This window comes from Ovis aries, chromosome 3 (genome assembly GCF_016772045.2).
Source record: "Ovis aries strain OAR_USU_Benz2616 breed Rambouillet chromosome 3, ARS-UI_Ramb_v3.0, whole genome shotgun sequence".
Classification (NCBI taxonomy): domain Eukaryota; kingdom Metazoa; phylum Chordata; class Mammalia; order Artiodactyla; family Bovidae; genus Ovis; species Ovis aries.
The window spans coordinates 189,109,806-189,131,170 of NC_056056.1; the positions used below are offsets into that span (position 1 = coordinate 189,109,806).

The following is a 21,365-nucleotide window of genomic DNA, read 5'->3' on the forward strand; positions in this document are numbered from 1 at the left end:
GAAGTCCCCCTTTCCCCTCCTTGAATAATCACCAACTCCTGGTGATACTCAACATCTATTTTTCCATATTGAGCTGAAGTCACAAAATAAGCATAAGGGCTTCAACATTCATTATATAGTAGATAACATTTATTCTATGTAATTTAAACTGCACCCTCAATAATCCCCTTCCTTCCTCAGTTCACCTTTTGTCACCTGTCTCTTTTCCCTGAATGGCTCATCCAAGCCTTCCCAATGTCACTCCAACAGGTGAAAGTGTGCCAGATGTTAACCTGTAATAGTTGAGCTGTTTTCCAAGGAAACAAGCACAGATTCAACATGCCCGTCTCCAGGGTATCCACAGTCTATTGTGAAATATAGAAAAAAAAATATCATTGCTGTCTAATGCATTAGGGGAATGATAGAGAAGTTTAAAGGTTGTTAACATTTCATGGGTCTGTAGTAGAGGGCATAGAAAGTTAGGAAAAGTTTCCTGGAATAGATGGTGATGGAGCTGATGGTAAAAGATGGAAAGGAGAGAGCCATATGAAAGTGGGCAGAAGCACAGTGGCTAGCATAAGGAAAGGCATGGAGAGGAGAACAGATGAAAAGAATGTTCATTTCCTATAAACAGATGAAAAGAATCTTCATCTCACAGTTTGGTGTTGCTAAAGTGAAAGTTTCAGAGCAGGGTATGCCCGCAAAAGAGACTGGCCAGGCTATGCGTGACCTCTTATATTAAAAAGTTTGGACTTTATCCTTATGGTTTTATTATAGATGGTGAAGATGGTGAATCATTATAGAGATTTAAATAGAAGATACAGGGTGTAATTATTATTTTCAATCACTGTGGCAGCTATGGGAAGTTGTTCATCGGGGAACAATACTGGAGGCAGAGGAACCAGGTAGAGGTTTATTGCCATTGTCCATAAGAGGTAAAAAAACCTTGATCCAGGACAGGTAGTGATGGCAATATTCAGGGTAATGGACAGAGTTAAATATTGGAGAGGTAGAATCTGCCTGCCAGTGCAGGAGATGCAAGAGATACAAGTTCAGCCCTTGGGTCGGAATATGCCCTGGAGGAGGAAATGACAACCCACTTCAGTATTCTTGCCTGGAAAATCCCATGGACAGAGGAGCCTGGTGGGCTACAGTCCATGGGGTCGCAAAGAGTAGAACATGATTGAGCTTGCATAAGCACACACAGAATCCTTAAATCTCAGTGGTTTGTAATGGATATGAAAGAATGTGAGTGCCTGGGTGGATGATAGTAACAAAAGTTGAGTCTGAGAATGGAAGAAGAAAAACAATTTTAGGCATAGGCTGAATTTGGCTTTGAAAGTACTGAAAATGAGGTGTGTACTAAGTTGGACCATAAAAAAGGCTAAGCGCTGAAGAATTGACGCTTTCGAACTGTGGTGTTGGAGAAGACTCTTGAGAGTCCCTTGGACTGCAAGGAGATTCAACCAGTCAATCCTAAAGGAAATCAACCCTGAATATCCATTGGAAGGACTGATGCTAAAGCTCTAATACTTTGGCCACCTGATGGGAAGAGCCGACTCATTGGAAAAGACCCTGATGCTGGGAAAGATTGAAGGCAGGAGGAGAAGGGGATGACAGAGGATGAGATGGTTGGATGATGTCACCAACTCAAGGGACATGAGTTTGAGCAAGCCCCGGGAAATGGTGAAGGACAAGGAAGCCTGGCATGCTGCAGTCCACAGGGTCGCAAAAAGTTGGACATGACTGAACGACTGAGCAACAACTGAACACCCCAGTGGGATACACCCAGCACAGAGATGAACATATATGTCTGAGGCTCAGAGAAGGAGACAGTACTGGGGAGTCCTCAGCCTGAATGGGATAGCAAAAGCTAGAGTGTGGAGGAAGGCTTCCAAGTAAGAAGAGGAGACAGTGGGATTCAAGTGGAAAACATCAGCAGAGAAAGGGGATCACGCACACACAAGAACTATCCAGTATGAATGGTGTGAGGACAGCCAGGCACAGGTGGCACGTGAAAGTGAAAGGAGAAAATAGCCTTGGGAAGAATATAATAGATTATCAACTGTGCCCAAGCAGAGAAGGCCAGTAACATGAATTGAAACACAGCCTTTGAATTTCTTGTTGAGGAGGTTTTGGAGTCTTAGGAGTTGCCATGTGGATAAGGGCAGGGACCAGATTGCACAGTGCTGGGGAGGGACTTGCTGGAAGGAAATGACACAGAAAAGTCTTCTGTTTATATGTCTAGATTAGGTGGAGGAACGCAAGATTGACATGGCGTCAGGAAGATGTCGTACAATAATTGGGGGATTTGAGAAGAGAGTTATTATATATTAACAGAAGGGTGAGCCTCACAGAGGAAGAAAGACAACTGCCTTTGAAGAGTTTCCTGTGTCTCATGGTCTTGCCTTTACCCTGCTTCCTCAAAGCCTTTTTCTTCACAATCACAATGACTGTTGTGTCAGAACCCTGCCTCTGAAACATGGGCTGTCAGTACAATGTGAACCTCATCCTAAGGCATGATCCTGTCTCCCCTATTCTAACAAGAAAAAGCATGAACAGCAAATAAGTACATCACTTCACCCCCGTTCCTGCTCCTCTGAGCTTTCCCTTCAATATCAAACTCCTCTCTGGCTTTTCAAAGTTATCAAAAAGCTTGTAACCTATAAATTCCTTAAAATATCACATTAAGCTTCTTCCCCAAATGGAAATGTTTGTCTCAAACCTCAACATGAATTTCCTGCTGACCTTTTCTTCTAGCTCAGGTTGCACATTCTCTGGGTCCATCACAAGGGCTCAGACTTTCTCAGAGCCCATGATTTTATCATTGACTCCTTGTGTCTTCCCTCTGCCGACCTCTTTAACACAGCTCTATGCAGTTTATTGCCAAATATGTAGCCAAGGCTCCAGACTCTCTCCAAACTTTCATCCTTTGTTTTCCACAGTTGATTGACATTTTAAAAGGTATGACTTCCTGGCAGCCAATTTTACCATGTCTGTGAACCCGTACATCATGCCTCTCTATCTCCCTCCTCTAACCCAGCAGCTTATCCTGACTTCCATATTGCAATTGATGACAACCTACTGGGCTGGCAGCTTCTGCATCATTCTAAGCATCTCCTTTTTCCTCTTCCAGATGCACTACTTACCACGTGCTAATGAATCTGTTTTCACAATCTCACTCACTTCCTTCCACATATTCCCACAGCCACACCTTGGTTTTTCAGGCTTACCCTGGCTCATACCCCCAAATGACCTATTCAGTGCTGCCAGACAAAATTTTCCACATTGAGCTCATCATTTCCTTATTCAAAAGACCATCAATAGCATTGTACAGACTGTAACTCAAAAACGCTGATTTTCCTGGCATGTAGGATGCCCTGCAATTGGGCCTCTTCTTTTTTTTGCCTGTCTTTCCTTCCACTGTTCTCCCATTTATAGCTCAAGGTCTGGTTCAACGTGTTACTCATCTTTAACTCTTTCTTCTGTTCTCAGTTATGGTGTTTCTGTTTAGAATGCCCAAACTCCTAGGCTGTTGAACGACCGCCCTCTCTCTGAGACCTAGATCTAAAATCGTTATTGCATGAGTTCAGCATTCTCTGGTCTTACTAATCTGAAGCAGACACATTTGCTCCTAAATTTTTCAATCATGATTAGCTCTAGGGTACTGTACACATTTTCCGTAGTCTTATCTCCTCTGTTGGATACTATACATTGCCATATTATAGAAAGTAAATGAACTTTACAGTCAGATATATGTGGGTCTACACTGGTTCCCCATCCTGGCTTTGTGATCTTAGCCAAGCCTTCTTTCACCTTGAAAGTGAAGAATATGCTGCCATGTTTTGGGGTTGTGGTGGCTATAAATGAAATCTTGTATATAAAAATCCCTAACTCAGTGCTTAGCTGAAAGTAGGCTTTCAATACATGGTAACTTCTCTTCTTTAGGAGATCAACATCTACATCTTACCCATTTTTATGCTTCCAGTTATTGGGTTGGCTAAAAAGGTCTTTCGAGTTTTTCTGTAAGATGTAATGGAAAACTCCAAATGACCTTTTTGGCCAATTCAGTATGTATTGGAGATTATTCATAAATATTTGCTTAATGAATGACTATCCAATTAGTCACCTCCAAATTAACGTTGTCTCTATACTTATGTGGCTTATTGTTTATAAAGGAAAATAAAGCAAGTAAATCCTAAATTACTCTATACTGTAGACAAAAACCTTAATTTCACTAATTCCACGTTATTCCAAATTTTGTTACATATAGGTTATAGTTTCTGTGGCATACACATATTCACAGGGATATATAGTGTGAGATATCAAAAAGTATTGGCTTCCCTGGCTCAAATGGTAAAGAATCCTCCTGCAGTGTGGGAGACCCAGGTTCAATCCTTGGATTGGGAAGATCCCCTGGAGAAAGGAACTGGCAACCCACTCCAGTATTCTTGCCTAGAGAATTCCATGGACAGAGGAGCCTGGCCGGCTGCTGTCCATGGGGTCGCAGAGTCGAGCACAACTGAGCAACTAACACACACACAGATCAAGAAGTATTAGATCAATGTAGTGTATTTTTCAGAAACTTCATATTTATTCAAATATTTGAGAGGCCATTTAGGTAAGTTAACCAAACAGCAAATTTAAATAGTATTTTTTTTATACTGGAACAACTGTTTTGTAAAGTAGAACAAATTTAATATGAACATTTAAAATAAATTAGAGACTTAAATATTGAAAAGCGTTTCCAAGTTCCTATAGCTCCTAATCCCTGTGACCTCAGTAACTTAAGGGTTCTTTATCCTCTGCCCTCAAAAGGCAGAAATATGTATAAAGTGCTGTGATCACGTATATGTAGATATGCATTCATTCCTGGGATCGCTTATTACATATAAGATCTAATATATACCACTGAAAGTGAAAGTGGCTCAGTCATGTCCGACTCTTTGTGACCCCATGAACTATACAGTCCATGGCATTCTCCAGGCCAGAATACTGGGGTGGGCAGCCGTTCCCTTCTCCAGGGGATCTTCCCAACCCAGGAATCAAACCGAGGTCTCCTGCATTGCAGGCAGATTCTTTACCAACTGAGCTATCAGGGAAGCCCAAATATATACCATATATATTATAATAACATATCTTCAAGAGTGATTTAAACATGAGATATTTGGGAGTTGTATTAGCAGGCTATAAAATAGTTGTGTTTAATCTAGAAATGGTTCTTGGAACAGTCTGGTATTAAATTGTGATCCAGAGGGGAATATGGTATCAAATAAGGGATTCTCCCCAGTAGGAATTGGCTCTAGGAGTATTCCAAGGATACTCATAGTAGCGTTTGCAGAAGAGGTAGGTACTGTGACAGGCAATGAGAGCAGATGGGACTTCTAAGCGTTAAAGACATGACCAGGCGTATCAGTTATGATTCAGAAAACAATTGCTAGGGATCCAGAAGGCAGTCATGATAGGGTGGTGATGAACACATGACAGAGCTGAAGCAGTAAGCATGGAAACAGTTTGGCTCTGTTGTCCACATTAACTATTAATTTTGAATTACTAGAGGCTGAAGTGCAACAGAATAACAAAACGGAGAAAGGTCAGAATTCCTATCATAAGAAGAGTCAGATTCCTGGAATTAAAGATCTTTCTAGATGCTTAAATAGGAAATAAAGTTATTTGGTGAGGAAAGCATCTGTGTTCTTCTCTTGGTATGTTAATTCCTCCTCTATACCTTATGCGTGATTTTATTCTCTTATATGTTATGCACTGTTTTATTCTCTTTTCTCTAAACTTATGCATGAAAGTCATTCATTCACCTATTTGTTCAATACTTATATCCACAGTATAGTAGGATCTTGCAGTGAACAAAACCAGACAAAAAGCACTGTCATCATGGAGCTTATTTTCTAACACACATACAGTGTCAAATGATGACAAGGACTAGGAGAAAAATAGAGCAGAGAAGAGGAATAGGAATGCCTGGCTGCTGAGTGGATATGTGCCCTTACCTTAGTCGTCCTGGGTGTGAAACACAGCATAAGTGTAGTCTTCTCATTGTTCCGGAAAAGTTTGTATTGGGCACATAGAACTCTGCTTACCCATCCTTTCTTTCTTTTTTAGTCATCTCATCCAGTGCTCTGGCTTTCATTGTTGTTTTATGTCATTTATCCTTGAACTAGTAGAGTTACGTCTTGAATGCTTTTTTGGAGTTCCCAGCTTCCTACCTGGTATCCCAGCATTAATTTTTCTATAGGCATCTTAAGTGGAACCCATCCCATATCAAACATATCCTCCCTTTAAAATCTCTTCCTTCTATTGTTTTCCTCTTGATTTGTTGGTATTACCTTAAACTCGCTCACCAAGTCAGAAAAGTCAGTCATCCTTCATTCCTACTAAATCTATACCTCTAATTGGACATCAAGCCCTCTTCAGTTTTCATTTGTGAGTCCTCTTCAATCTCTTATTCATATATTCAATTATTCTGTCAACTTTAGTTGAATGTTTTCCAGTTGCTATGCCAGCTGCCGGTAATACAAAAAATAAATCAGACAATAAAGTAGTAGAGCCTAAGGAATCAATAGAAACAGACAAGTTTTTGCAGAAAGACACTGAAAGGATCAACCAAGGGAGTGAGAATGGTGCCAGGGGTTGAGCTGGCTCTTGGAGAAGGAATGCCTATAAAGTGGGAAAGAGACTAGATAGAGGCATAGGGTTTTCAAAGGATTTGGTGTGTTTGGAGAAGAGTGAGAAAGTCAGGGCGGCCACAGGACGTGTGCAGAGTGGATAGTTAGTCCCTGAGTCTGAGGGCAGCATCAGGTTTGGTGGACAGGGACTTTGTTAGCAGAAGAGAAGAAGGGCTAGAAACATAAATCTTTGATTAGTTGAGTTTGACATGCCTGTAAAGTTATTCAGGAGGCAGCGGGAAATAAAATCTAAAGTTGAGAAGAAAGGTCGGTACTGGGAAGAAAGATTGAGAAATCATCAGCGTGATGCTGGTTGAAACCACACGAGTGGACTATGCTGCTTAGAGAGTAAGGTCTAATGATGATGAAAGACAACCAGTGTCCCTCCGTTACAAGCCTCCTCCCGTGCCCCGGCCCCCTGGACTCCCACCCTCTCCTTTTCTCTCACAGTCTTCCTCTAAATCCTGTCAGCAGAAATTACTTAAAGCGCAGCACCCAGTATGCTAGGCTCCACTCAGAAGCCTTCAGAATAAAGTGCAGACTCCTTAGCTTTGTGTGTAAAACTTTTCAGGGTTTGTGCCAAATGTACCGTTTCATCTTCATGTCCGAGCGTTCCCTCCTGACCATACCAGAAGAATTGACAGTTCCCCAAATAGGGCATTTGCTTTCATCTCAATTTTTGCTGTGCTATTTCCTCTGCCCAGAGGCAAAAGAACAGAGATTTGGAGTCAGGAATATTTTTATTTAAATATTGGCTGACTTTTCCACTAAGTAGAGATATTAACATGAGCAATCAATGAAATCCCTCTGAATCTCTTTCTTCACATGCTGAAAGGTCAGATTGATTATTGTTGTTATTATAGCATATTTAAACATCTTTATAGTTCTCAGCATAAATAGGTGCTCAGTAAAAATTAAGTACCCTTTCTTACTGATCATCTCTTCTCTACTTGCCAAGGTCATGTTTCATAGGTCAGACGTTTAAAAGTTTATGCCTTGTTGAAACCTTTTAAAATGTATCTGGTCAGAACTTGTTTTGCCCTCCTTTATATTTCTTTGATAGTTTATACCACTTAGAATATAATACAATTTGTCTGTTTCCTTTACCCTATTATGGATTGATTGATGGTAGACATTATCTTTTTATCTTTATAGATCTATGTACCTTGCAACAGGTACGTAGGTAGGTAATTGTTTGAATTGGATTCTAGGAGAAAGCTACTTTAAAATTTTCTCCATTTTTCTGTAATGGCTCTGTTGAGATATAATTTACATAACCTTATGATAGACTGATTTAAAGTATATATTTTCAGTGGGTTTAGTATGTTCAGAGTTGTATATCTAGCATCATAATTTTATTTGTTAATTATTTATTACTTTACAGTATTGTGGTAGTTTTTGCCATACATTGACATGAATCAGCCACGGGTGTACATGTATCATCATAATTTTAGAACATCTTCATTGCCCTCTAAAGAAACCTCCTACCCTTTGGCCATCACTGCTCCCTTCCTTCCCATCAAACTGACCATCCTCCTCAGCCCAAGGCCACCACTGATCTACGTTCTGTCACTATAGATTTGCCTGTCCTAAGCATTTCGTATAAATGGAATTGTATCATATGTGGTCATCTGTGACTTGCTTCTTTCACTTAGTATGTTTTCAAGGTTCATATTAGCATGCACCAGTACTTTCTTATTGCAGAAAAATATCCGTTGTACGGATACACCATACTTTGTTTATCTTTTTATTGGTTGATGAACATTTGGGTTTCTACTTTTTAGCTATTATGAATAATGCTGCTACAGACACTCATGTATATGCTTTTGTGTGGACATACATTTTTTTCTAAGAGTGGAATTGCTGGTAACATGGTAACTCTGTGTTCAAGTTTTGAGAAACTGCTAAACTATTTTTGAAGTATAGGAGGGTTCCAATTTATCCATGTCATCAATACTGCTATTATTTGTTTTTGATTATATGCATCCTAGTGAAACATCCTAGGATTATATGAATCCTAGTGACATATTCCTTTTTTTTTTCTTAAAATAATGAGCATTTATTGAAAGACTACATGAGCAATTTAAGATAACAAATGCAGTAAGCAAAAGAGCCATCATGGAGAGCCAGGTGCTTTAATTTAGCAAGACCCGCAGCCCCACCGTACGCTATTACCCAACTCTTTTCTCGGCTTCCCCCTTTCTCTCTTTTCTAGGGCCATTCTAATTCCCTCTCTCTACCTGCGGCTCTGCCTCCTGATTTCTGCCAGTTTACAACTTCTCCTGCTTCATTGCTTTCTGCTTATATTCCACTCTTTCCTGCATCTCTTCAATTCTGTTTTGTTCTTAGTGATATACTCTTAATTCACTCAATTAATATTTTATTCAGTGCTGACTACGTGCCAGGCAATGTTCTAAACTACAGGGACCATTGTTGAAGAAAAGAGACACATATATCTACCCATGGACATGCAGTAAATAATCAACATAATAAGCTCATATCTAAGTTCCCAGATAAAACATTATGCCTTTCTTTTGTGCTAATTAGCAGGCTGGATTTTTCTTGCACAATAATTTTTACCTATATACCTGAGACTTGTGGTGCAGTTTAATTGAACACCTTTGATACAGCTATTTTCAGTCTGTTTGGAGATGAAAAACACTGTAAGACAAAGGAAAGCGTGATCAAAAGTATCAGTAGAAAGGGAGGGACAGACTGAATAAAACAATCAAATTAAGCCACATTAAGAAAGTGAGGTTTGAGAAAAACTAGCAGGCAAGTGAGTTAGTCCAAGAGATATCAGAGAGAAGAGAGCTGTAGGGAGAAGAAACAGTTCAAAGGCCCTGAGGCAGGGATCTGGGTGCCAGGAAGAGCCGAGAAGCCCTTGGTGGCTGGGGAGAGTTAGCCAGGGAGAGGAGATGGGAGATAAGATTAGAAAGGCTGGAGGGCCACATCACATAGGGTTTAGCAAGCTGCTATTGCATGGGATATATTTAAACTCAACAATTATTCATTATTTTTTCAATTTTTGAGCTTAACTGGATCCTATATTTTCCCTGGCAACCCTACTCATGGGCTATTGTAAGAATGTTGACCTTTTTTCTGAGGAGATGAGGAACCACTGCACGGTTTAAAACAGAGGAGAGACACTATCCTACTCAGGTTTTTAAAGGGCCGCTCTGGCTGCTGTGCTGAGAACAGGCCTTAGAGAGGAAACATGGAAGCAAGGAGGCCTGGGGGTTATTTGGGTAAACCAGATGAGTGACAATAATGGCTTGAACCAGAGTGGTAGCCTTGGAGGTGGTGAGAGGTGATCAGATCCTGGGTATATGTTGAAGATACAGCCAAAATAATTTCTTTTTTTTTTAATTTTTTAAAAGTATTTTAATTGGTAGAAAATTGCTTTACAATTTTGTGTTGGTTTCTGCCATTCAACAATGTGAATCAGTCATAAATTATATATATCCCTCTCACTCCCTTCACCCCACCCCTCTAGGTCATCACAGGGCTCCAGGTTGGGCTCTCTATGTTATTTAGTAATTTGCCACTATCTATTTTATATACGATAGTGTATATATGGGCTTCCCTGGTGGCTCAGATGGTGAAGAATCTGCCCACAATTCAGAAGACCTGGGTTCAATCCCTGGGTCCGGAATGGCAGCCCACTCCAGCATTCTTGCTTTAAGAATTCCATGGTGAGCTACAGTCCATGGGGCCGCAAAGAATCAGACAAGACTGAGCCACTAACCCCCACCCCCACCCCCCCACACACACACAGTGTATATATGTCAGAGCTACTTTCTCAATTATTAGAGAAATGCAGATCAAAACTACAATGAGGTATCACTTCATACCAGTCAGAATGGCCATCACCAGAAAATCTACAAACAATAATTGCTGGAGAGGATGTGGAGAAAAGGGAACCCTCCTGTACTGTTGGTGGGGATGTAAACTGATACAGCCATTATGGAAAAGAGTATGGGGATTCCTTAAAAAGCTAGGAAGAAATCTGACATATGACCCAAAAATCCCACTCCTGGGCATATACCATGAGAAAACCATGATTCTAAAATATACTTGTACCCCAGTGTACAGCAATTGCAGCAATATTTACAATAACCAGGACATGGAAGCAACCTAGATGTCCATCAACAGATGAAAGGATAAAGAAGTTGTGGTACATGTATACAATGGAATATTATTCAGCCATAAAAAGGAATGAATTTGAGTCAGTTGTAGTGAGGTGGATGAACCTAGAACCTCTTATAGAGTGAAGTAAGCCAGAAAGAGAAAAACAGGTATTGTATAGTTACAGCATATATATGGAATCTAGAAAAAATGGTATTCATGAGCCTAGTAGAGAACAGATTTGTGGACCCAGCAGAGGAAGGTGAAGGTGGGGCAAATTGTAAAAGTACCAAATGAATTTCAACATGAATTGGATGTGGCATGTGAGACAGAGGATTCAAGGATGACTCCAGACTTTTGGCTTGAAAACTGAAAGACTGGAATGAAAAGAGGACGTGGGTGGAGCTCGTTTTGGGGAGAGGATTGGATTTTTATTTGAAGCATGCTAAGCTGACGATAGGTCAAGTAAGACGAGGCATGACCATCAGCCAGCTAAATTTTATGGTATTTCCCGTAAAAATATCCAGTAATATAATTTAAAAGGTCACACCTTCATTGGGGACAGACTTTTTTTGATTTATGTACTTTGTATCTTATTGTTTAAAGGGTCTTCTTCATGCCTAAAGGGCCAGATGACTTTAAAAAAAAAAAATATGTTTAGGAAGAAAGTAGCCAGTTTTGGAATTCAATTTCCAGATTTCTTCTCCAGTATCCGAACTGCAAAACCAGACTGAATCCCAACATCCCATTTTACTTGGCAGCCTAATTCATTTTTCCATAGATGTTTTTCTTCATCTCCATTCATTTCGTTTCATCTCCCCTTCAACCTTTGAGAGAAAAGCATCTTACTACCCAGATCCTCTCCTCAGTGTTCTTCCAGAAGCTAAAAAAATATTCCCTGGAAATTGATCAGACCTTCCCCTCCCCAGAATGCCTGGAGCACAGTAGTCTAAGGGTGGGACAAGCCTGTGAATCCTTATTGCATTCGGAGCACAGATCTCTGTGGACATTCTTTTGCCCTTCACTGATTACAAGTGGTTTTGAAAAGAGATGACTGTTAGCTGCCTTTTTTTCTCTTTTTACCCAAGTTCCTGGATAAAATGGCATTTTTTTTCCTGCCCCGATTATTAGCAAGCATGCTTTTTCTTGCACAATCATTTTGACTTCTTTTTCTTAGACTTGAGGTCCAATTTATTATAATTTGACAATTTTTATTTGGTTACGTTTTAAATTGTCTGCAAATTTTGCATCTATAATAGGACTCCACTTTTCCCAGGATCCACAGGGGATAATGTTAGTTGGGAAGAAATGAAAAACTCTCGCATTTTTTCTGGAGGTACTGCGTTGTTTTTAATCGTAACATTTTAAATTGTCACGCTCTTTCAGAAAATGTTTCTTCACAATAATGATTATGTTTTTATGCCAAAAGTGAGTGCTGATTAAATGACACGTTACACACATTGTCTCTCATGGTTTTTTTGCAGGACTCGAGAGGGACAAGTTTGATAATAAAACAGTGTCTTTTGAGGAACACATCAAGTCAGAACACAATATGTGGCATTATTTGTACTTCCTAGTCCTGGTGAAGGTGAAAGACCCAACTGAATATACCGGACCTGAAAGTTACGTGGCTCAGATGATTGTGGTGAGTGAAGGGAGGGTTTGGATCTATGACTATACTGCATTCTATATGCTTCCAATTCCCTACCCTACCTTTCTTCCAGAATGCAAAGGTTCTAGCAGTCGTTTTGTTAACTTTTAAATAGGACTGTCAATCACTGAAGAACCCCTGTCCTGGCTGAATCTTAGTGGCCGTCTTGGTTATACAAACTATATCTAAGCTTCAGATGTACAGATGGTATTTCCTGGAGAATTCTCTGTGCAGTGAATTCAGTCCTTTCTGTCATCGTCTGACCTCATGCTTCCTGTCATCACTAATGTCTCAGTTCCCCAAATCTGGAACTTTCACACTGGCACATGATTCATACTTAAAGAAATGCCTTGAATTTCAGAAATCAAGCATTTAAGCAATTAAAGAGTGTTTGGGGAGGGGATAATGTTCAACCCCAGTGGGACAGCATTGGCTTTTTGTCAGTATACATTTTGGATCGATTGACCAGTGTTGGTGATGGATTTGCCCTGATCCTGCTGTGTCCAGTTGCTTGTGACTCCTCCTCATGATCAGTAGCATTGCATAGAGAGTATGGTTGTCCACAATTCAAAGTTTCTTCTGTTTCATAGAAAATTAACATGAACTGGCTTAAAGAGAAGTCAGAGTTGCAACTTTCCTGTATCCATGATATGCATTTTGTTGTTCAGTCGCCAAGTCATGTCCAACTCTTTGCGACCATAGACTGCAGCACAGCAGGCTTCACTGTCCTTCACCATCTCCCAGAGTTTGCTCAAACCCACTGTCCATTGAGTTAGTGAGTACCATTGCATCTGATGCTGAAGCTGAAGCTCCAGTACTTTGGCCACCTAAGGCAAAGAGCTGACTCATTGGAAAAGCCCCTGATGCTGGGAAAGATTGAAGGCAGGAGGAGAAGGGGATGACAGAGGATGAGACGGTTGGATGGCATCACCGACTTGATGGACATGAGTTTGAGCAGACTCTGGGAGATAGTGAAGGACAGGGAAGCCTGGTCTTCTCTGCAAGTCCATGAGGTCACAAAGAGTCAGACATGACTTAGTAACTGAATAATGACAAATCTTTGCATCTGATATAAATTCTTGTATTCTTACAATAAATGTGGCCATATATTGGATTTTGCCTCAAAAACCATCCTCCAAAGTTGTGTTAATTATTTGAGAATGACGCCTTCAAAGAGCCAAGACCCTCTTTAATGCTGAGTCCCAAGAATGTGTGTATGCTCAGTCACTTCAATCGTGTTCGACTCCTTGTGACCCTATAGACTGTAGCCCGCCAGGCCCCTCTGTCCATGGGATTCTCTAGGGAGGAATACTGGAGTGGGTTGCCATGCCCTCCTCCAGGGGATCTTCCTGAGCCAAGTATCGAATCCTCATCTCTTGGATCTGCTGCATTGGCAGGTGGATTCCTTACCACTAGCGCCACCTGGGAAGCCCCATCCCAAGGATAACATTTTAAACACCAGAGTGTCAGGAGAGCCAGGTAACAACTGGTCTGTATCTTCCCCTCTGGGAGCTTATATCCACTTAGGAAGGCATAAGCTACAATATAATGAACAACCAAAGAACATGTTCAGAGGCTAACATCTTACTAAGTTACCAACATCTTAACATTGCACTGTTTAACCTTACCTGACAATATCTATGTGTCACAGGAGAGCTCCGTGTAAACTGAGTTTTTTTAATTCAGCATTTTCCATCCTATTTTATTATGGACATGCATCCTACTGTAAGTTATTTTCTCTCCATTTTTATATGACAGTGGGCAGAACCTAATATTGTTTCTTTTTTTTCTGTGTAGCCTTATCTACCCTCTCTTCCTTCTAAATTAGGAAGCAGGTTATCATTTTGAGAATAGACACTCACAGTCATCATTTATTCTTGATCTCAAGATGCTCAGAGACTGTTTCTGTGAAACATTTTGTTTCTGCTTACCAGGGGAAAATCATGTAAGCATTCATTTAACATGTGACCTCGGGACTTGCCTATTGCTCCAGCGGTTAAAACTGCATGCTCCTAATGCCGGGCTTGTGGGTTCCATCCCTGGTTGGAGAACTATGATCCCATATGCCTTGAGGTGTGGCCAGTTTTTTTTTTTTTTTAATTTAGAAAAGTAAGTAAATACAATGTGACCTCACACTGCTGTATTTTTTCAAAGTTTGAGGTACATTTAATTAATATATATTTATCAGTCATCTATTATGTCCTTTGGACTAAAGATTTTGGAGAATACACTGAAGTCTGAAACATTCCTTTTCTTAAAGCCAAAGAATTTAGAGCTTCCCTGGGTGTTCTTTGGAAGGAATGATGCTAAACCTGAAACTCCAGTACTTTGGCCACCTCATACAAAGAGTTGACTCATTGGAAAAGACTCTGATGCTGGGAGGGATTGGGGGCAGGAGGAGAAGGGGATGACAGAGGATGAGATGGCTGGATGGCATCACTGACTCGATGGACATGAGTCTGGGTGAACTCCGGGAGTTGGTGATGGACAGGGAGGCCTGGCGTGCTGTGATTCATGGGGTCGCAAAGAGTCAGACACGAATGAGCGGCTGAACTGACTGAACTGAAGAAGAGGAGGTGAATAATAAACCTAAAGTACAACAAACCAAGTTCCCTAAGAGTGGAAAAGAGAAAGGTCTGAAGGCTTAACGATGTAGAGTGATAACTAACTGGAAGGTGGTGGAAGGCGGCATTTGAGGGGTGTGCATGTGTGTGTGTCTACATGTATGTGTAATACATGAGACAGGGTAGAGTTTGTACAGATGAGGAGTGTCTGCTGGATTAAGAGTGAGTTCCCATAAGAGGGAGCAGCCTAAAGAAAAGCCTCAAAATGGGACATTCAAACACTCGGGGGATAGTTACTTGCCTGGTTTCACCAGCACATGGTTTACTTCTAAGGAAGTTCTGCAAGTTATGACCTGCAAGTTATGACCCAAAAAGTCAACTGGACTTTTGAGTAAGAGGTATACGTTTTGGTCATTATTTTCTTTCAGCAAAGGGAAGCCACAGAGGTTTTTACCTAAGGGAATAATATGGCCCAGTAGAGTGTTCAGGCAGAGGTGCGTGGGCTGGTTTGGGGAAGGGAAAGACGAAGTGAGAGGTGGTACTTGGCAGTGGACAGGATTAGGAGGGGGCCGTGGAGGAGCAGGTGAAAGGCTGAGAGCTGAGCCAGGGACACCTGACGCTGTGAGCCTGGTCACTGGGAGAAAGGTAGCGAATGGGTTTCAGAAAGTCTCTATGAGGCGGAGAAACGAGTCAGAGAAGAAGACTTGTTGATTTTGAAACAAGACAGGAGCCTGAGTCATTGGGAGAGATGGTACAGTGACAACAGTAGGCGTCTTAGAGCCAGAAGGATCTGGACTCACCCCCTGACTCTAGCACGGATCTGCTGTGTGGTCTTGGTATCTTGGGTGAGTCTTTGAACCTCCCTGAGACTCTGCCTCCTCACCTGAGAGGCAGAAAATGGGTGTGAGATCAGTGAGATGATGTGTAAAAAGTGTCTTGCTTATGGTTGGGTACTCAGTAATTGACAGTTTTCCCTGGGATCATCCACATGGAAAGACAGCTGGCACCATCAGGTTAGCGAGTGGCAGGAGAAAGGAGAAATATAAAGAGAGGAGAAGAGAAAGCCAGAGGCAACACCTGGGGGATCTCATCTTGAGGAAGAAGGAAGAAGACAAATAAAATAAGGAGAAAAAGGAGACAATAAAAAGGGTAGAAGAAACACCAGGAAGTGGAGTGTGTCAGAAGCCTAGAGATGAGCATTTTCAGTGTCAGAGTTCACAGCATCAGTTGTTGCAAAGAAGAGACAGGTCCAAGCCTTTGGATCTTGGGTAAGGAAATCCCCGGTAACTGCCAAGAAACTGTTGACCCATCTTTAGCCTTCATATTAAAATCACCATTTTGCCAGGCTCTTGTTCTTGAATGTTTAAGACTTAGATTTCCGTGTGTCTATCCATTCTCTCCTCTCTCAAGAAGCAGGACAAGAGGGAGGAGAACCACAAGCTTATTCAAGCATGAAATGTCTCATTCTCATCCAAGCAGACCACATCCAAGAGAACAGGCACTGGTCCTGAATTTTAATGGTCGGGAGAAGGAAGACTGATATTAAGCTTAGGAAGGATGGAAACAAAAAGTCATTTGACTCTTAAGAGTGTTCATTTACTGAAATAGCCCTTTTGGAAAACCTGAAAATCTGTAGCTGACAAACCCAGTTTGGAAAATTGTTACTTCAAGCTCCATGGAGATTATGCCCTCCTAATCTTGATCCACCAAGAGAGAGAAGATTTTGGAGCTCATGGCAAGTCAACACGTGTCTGTAGCTCATTTCAAAGACTGTATTTTTCTCTTCCTCCAGGTCAAAGGTAATCACTCTTAACAGCTTGGTAGGAAATCTTCCATTTTCCTACCACTTCAATTTGTGGTCTTTAAAATTAGATACATTTACCAGTTTGATTTAAATGCTTGTTTATCAATAGAACTTTAGAAGAAGTTTTCATTTCTTCATGATGGACATAGGTTTTACCCTCAAGGATTTATGCAAAACAAAATAAGGAAGTTCCTCATATTTGTTCATGAAACAACTCACTGAGTTCTGCTACACTATAAGTAAGCCCAGTTTGGACCTAGGGGGCCTTAGCAAATGCTTCCTGTCTTCTGGTGAAATGAGAAAAATAAGAATATACCAAGTTTGGGGCTGTTTCTCCCCTCTGTGTATTTTTTCACCTCCAATCCATCCATTTTATGCTCAAGTAAAAATGAGTGGCACTCATTCCCAGGTGGCACTAGTGGTAAAGAACCCACCTACAAATGCAGGAGACATAAAAGACACAGGTTCGATCCCTGGATTGGGAAGATCCCCCAGAGGAGTGCATGACAACCCACTCCAGTATTCATGCCTAGAAAACCCCATGGACAGAGAAGCCTTCAGTCTGAAAGGTCACAAAGAGTCAGATAGGACTGAGGCAACTTGGCACACACACAACACGCATAAAGAATATTTATACTTATATGCATTAAAGCATATATTATAAATAAATCGATATATTGTTTCTGGGGGTTAGATTCTTAGAAAATACATTTGTGCCTCTACGTCCACCCAGTGACAGGGTCAAACCTCTAAAATATTCATAGGAACTTAAACCTTCCTCACTCCTGCCGTCAGACCCTGCGTCAAGCTGTTTAACTATCCACTGTCTTGAGTCTTTGAATTAACACAAAACTCTTTTGGGATATTGTTATGGGAGATGTGAGTAGATCAAGGTATTTGGGGAATATATTTTCTTCTGGCAAACAAGTTCTCATTTTTTATAAGAGGATTGACATTTTGAGCTAGTGTTTATTGGGGGACACTAACTGGGAGACAGAAAAGGAAGGACCGTGCAGGAAAGTAAAAATAATGAAAAAGAACCCAATAAACTAGGAGGAAAGGGCCTAGGAGGGTAAGTCCTGTAGCCTGTGCTAGTAATGGCCTGTGAGCATCACTATGCCCCTTTGCTTCTGCCATTACCCAAAGGACGATATTGAAGAGGAACAAACAAAATAGAGATCATTAGAAAAAATGCCCAAGGCTTTTAGAGGTTTCTGTAACATTTTGGAGACATTTTCAGATTTTCAGTTGCTCATTTGCCAAGGTATGTTAGGGACCTTTGGGAATATTTAGTACTTAGTTTGACAAACAGTGAGATTGAAATCAGAGGTACCGGAAAGGCAGGTACCCTGCTTGTTCAGAGAATTGCCCACGTGTTCTGATGTACTGGGTGGCAACCCAGACCCTGGCTGGCCATGCCCCATGACCTTGGCTTTGGGGGGGACCAGTTCCTCATTTTAGTGTATGGCACTTTTAAGCTCTTATGCTTATTTGACTCTTGACTAATAATTATTTGTAGACATCGTGGTGATGTCAGCTGGGACAGTTTCACTTGTTCTTTTTTGGGGGGCTGGAGTTGTATGGGGTGTTTTTGTTTTCTTAATTTTTATTGGAATACAGTTGATTTACAATATTATGTTAGTTTCTGCTGTATAGCAAAGTGAATCGGTTTTATATTCATAAACACACACACACACACATACACTCTTTAAAAAATTTTTTTTCTATATAAGTCATTGCAGAGTATTGAGTAGAGTTCTCTGTGCTGTACCATAGGTTCTTGTTGGTTATCCATTTTATATCGTTTGTATCTGCTAATCCCAGTCTCCCAATTTATCCTGTCCCCCTTTCCCCTTCTGGTAACCATGAATTTGTTTTCTACATATGTGACTCTATTTCTGTTTGGTAAGTTCATTTGTATCATTTATTTTTAGATTCCATGTATTAAGTGATATCATACAGTATTTGTCTTTCTCTGTCTGACTTACTTTACTCAGTATGATAATCTCTAGTTGCATCCGTTTTGTTGCAAATGGTTTTATTTCATTTTTTATGGCTGAATAATATTCCACTGTGTATATATAACACACCTTCTTTATCCATTCATCTGCCAATGGACATTTAGGTCACTTCCGTGTCTTAGCTATTGAAATAGTGGGGCTATGAACATTGGGGCACGTGTATCTTTTCAGATTAGTTTTCTCTGGATATATGCCCAGGAGTGGGATTGCTTGACCATACGATAGTATTTTTAGTTTTTTAAGGAACCTTCATGTTGTTTTCCATAATAATTGTACCAATTAGCTCATGTTTTTGTTAATATCAGTTGTCTTGACACAAAAACAATTTTCAGTTTCTTGAAGGCCACAACTAGGAATAGAGTAGCTTTTGTTCTGTGTAAGACCGGAGCAGGTGATATCTGTAATGTACATTAAAAGTAACTCAGTAGACATTTAGTGTTTCTTCTATGCTAGCAGCTATTCTGTGGTTTTGATACATAAGACTACACAAGAAGTAATCTCTTCCCTTGGGCTTCCCACATGGCACTAGTGGTAAAGAACCCGCCTATCAATGCAGGAGATATAAGAGACGTGTGTTTGATCCCTGGGTCGTGAAGATCCTCTGGAGGAGGGCATGGCAACCCACTCCAATATTCTTGCCTGGAAAATCTCATGGACAGAATAAGCTGGTGGGCTACAGTCCATGGGGTCACAAAAGAGTTGGACACAACTGAAGCAACTTAGCACACACAATCGCTACCCTCAAGAAGCTTAAAACATTTACTGAACGAGTACATAAAACAATGAGTGAATTAACAAATGAGCAGTTTCTTAGCTCTCTGGTCGTTGGACATAATTTACAGAAAGATACACCAAAATAGCTGCACGGGTTTAGACTATGAATTTCTCATTAGGCAAATATCATCTTTTCCCCTCTTTTAAAGTCAAAAGGTAAAGACAAAGCAGAAAGGGTATGCCACCCGAACCAAGTATAATGGATGCAGTATTAAAAATCAGATGGCTGATTTGAGAGGCTGGTGATTTAATCCCTCTGTCGTCTTAAGTATTTCTCAAGACCAGCTCCTCACATACATGCAAAGCACTCAGGAGTGCACCTGAAGCTGCTGGTCTGGCAGAGGGCAGGCATGCACAATGGTGGGTTGTTCTGCATGATTCACCCATTAGAATGAATTCTTCCATGATCTATGAAGACTTCAGAAAGAGAGAGGCTATCCTTTAATGAGATAGAAAAGCAATCTAGTCACCCAGAAGGAAGGAAAAGAACTCAGAATTTACCAGATGTTGTTTTTCTGTGTCTGGAACTCAAAATCAATCTCGTTTAGTTCAATGGTATTTTTGAACAGTAACTATTTCAGGAGGGAGGTGGGCTCATGAAAGACATCAGGTCTTCTAAGATTTATATGCACCCCTTCTGCATCAGCAGCATTTGCTGACTTAATTGCTGCTTTATTGTCATGTGTTATAATTATGAAATTACACATTCTGATTCTATTATTTCCAATTTATGCTAATTGTGTAATTGGATCTAATTAAGCCAATTATGAAACTGCTCAATCTTCAAAACCTATTTTAAAGTCATTGGAACATAATAAGACACTTTTAAAATGTTTACATTTCCAGGGATGCAGGAGGCTAGAGGTTATAGCTTCAGAATGCACAATTAAGAAGGGAATGCCACCTCTACTGTCCACATTTTAAATCCAGACATGTGTCTTCAATTTAAGAGGCATCTTTTTTTCAGTTCCCAACTCTGGATTTCATTCTTGTGGTGGGATCTATCCTCTAAAATTTCCTCTTTAGTATTCATACATATGATCCATGAGTTACCACATTTTTGTGTACATCTTAACATCTTTCTAATCCTCATTTTGAAATACAGAGATAGAAAAGGTAAATATTTCACAGTGTGGATGTACATAGAATCTTCATCTTAAGGACCAGAAGTGAGGGTGAAAGGATTGGGCCAAATTGTTTTAAATGAGATTCAGGGATGGAAGTGGAATGAGTAAGAAGGACCAGGGCAGGCACATGAGGTGTGGGCTCTCAGTTGTCATTGACTGGTTTCCTGAATTAATCAGAAATTGAACCTGCCAGAATTCAGGTGCTTAGTCACTTCAGTCATGCCTGACTTTCTGCAACCTCATGGACTGTAAGCCCCCCAGGCTTCTCTGTTGATGGGAGTCTCCAGGCAAGAATACTGGAGTGGGTTGCCATACCCTCCTCCAGGGGTGTCTTCCAGACCCAGGGATCGAAACCACACCTCTTGCATCACAGGCAGATTCTTTACCGCTGAGCCACCGGGAAAGCCCCTGGCATCCAGGTAATAGTCCTCAAAGTTCAAGAAACGAAAATGGCTCTTGTTAGTTTTTCTAATCAGTTTCTAAGGAGAAGCTCAATGTCACAGAAGGAACCTGGGCCTCAGATTCTGAAGTCTGATTTGCTATGATTCCCTTATGCAAGACCCATGATTTTTCCTGATTGCTTCTGCACTTCACGTTACCTATCCGTGAAGAAAGTATAGTCAGCCAGTCAACACTC

The 21,365-nt window shown here is 40.7% G+C and overlaps 1 protein-coding gene across 2 annotated transcripts in view; it reads left to right on the forward strand.

Annotated features, from left to right (window-relative positions):
- Positions 1-21,365, forward strand: part of ITPR2 (inositol 1,4,5-trisphosphate receptor type 2) — a 604,865-nt gene that overhangs the window by 524,527 nt on the left and 58,973 nt on the right. For both annotated transcript variants that reach the window (XM_004006770.5, XM_060413298.1), the window contains exon 55: positions 12,272-12,432. In XM_004006770.5, the coding sequence (XP_004006819.2) occupies positions 12,272-12,432 (161 nt within the window). The remainder of the gene's footprint in view (positions 1-12,271; positions 12,433-21,365) is intronic.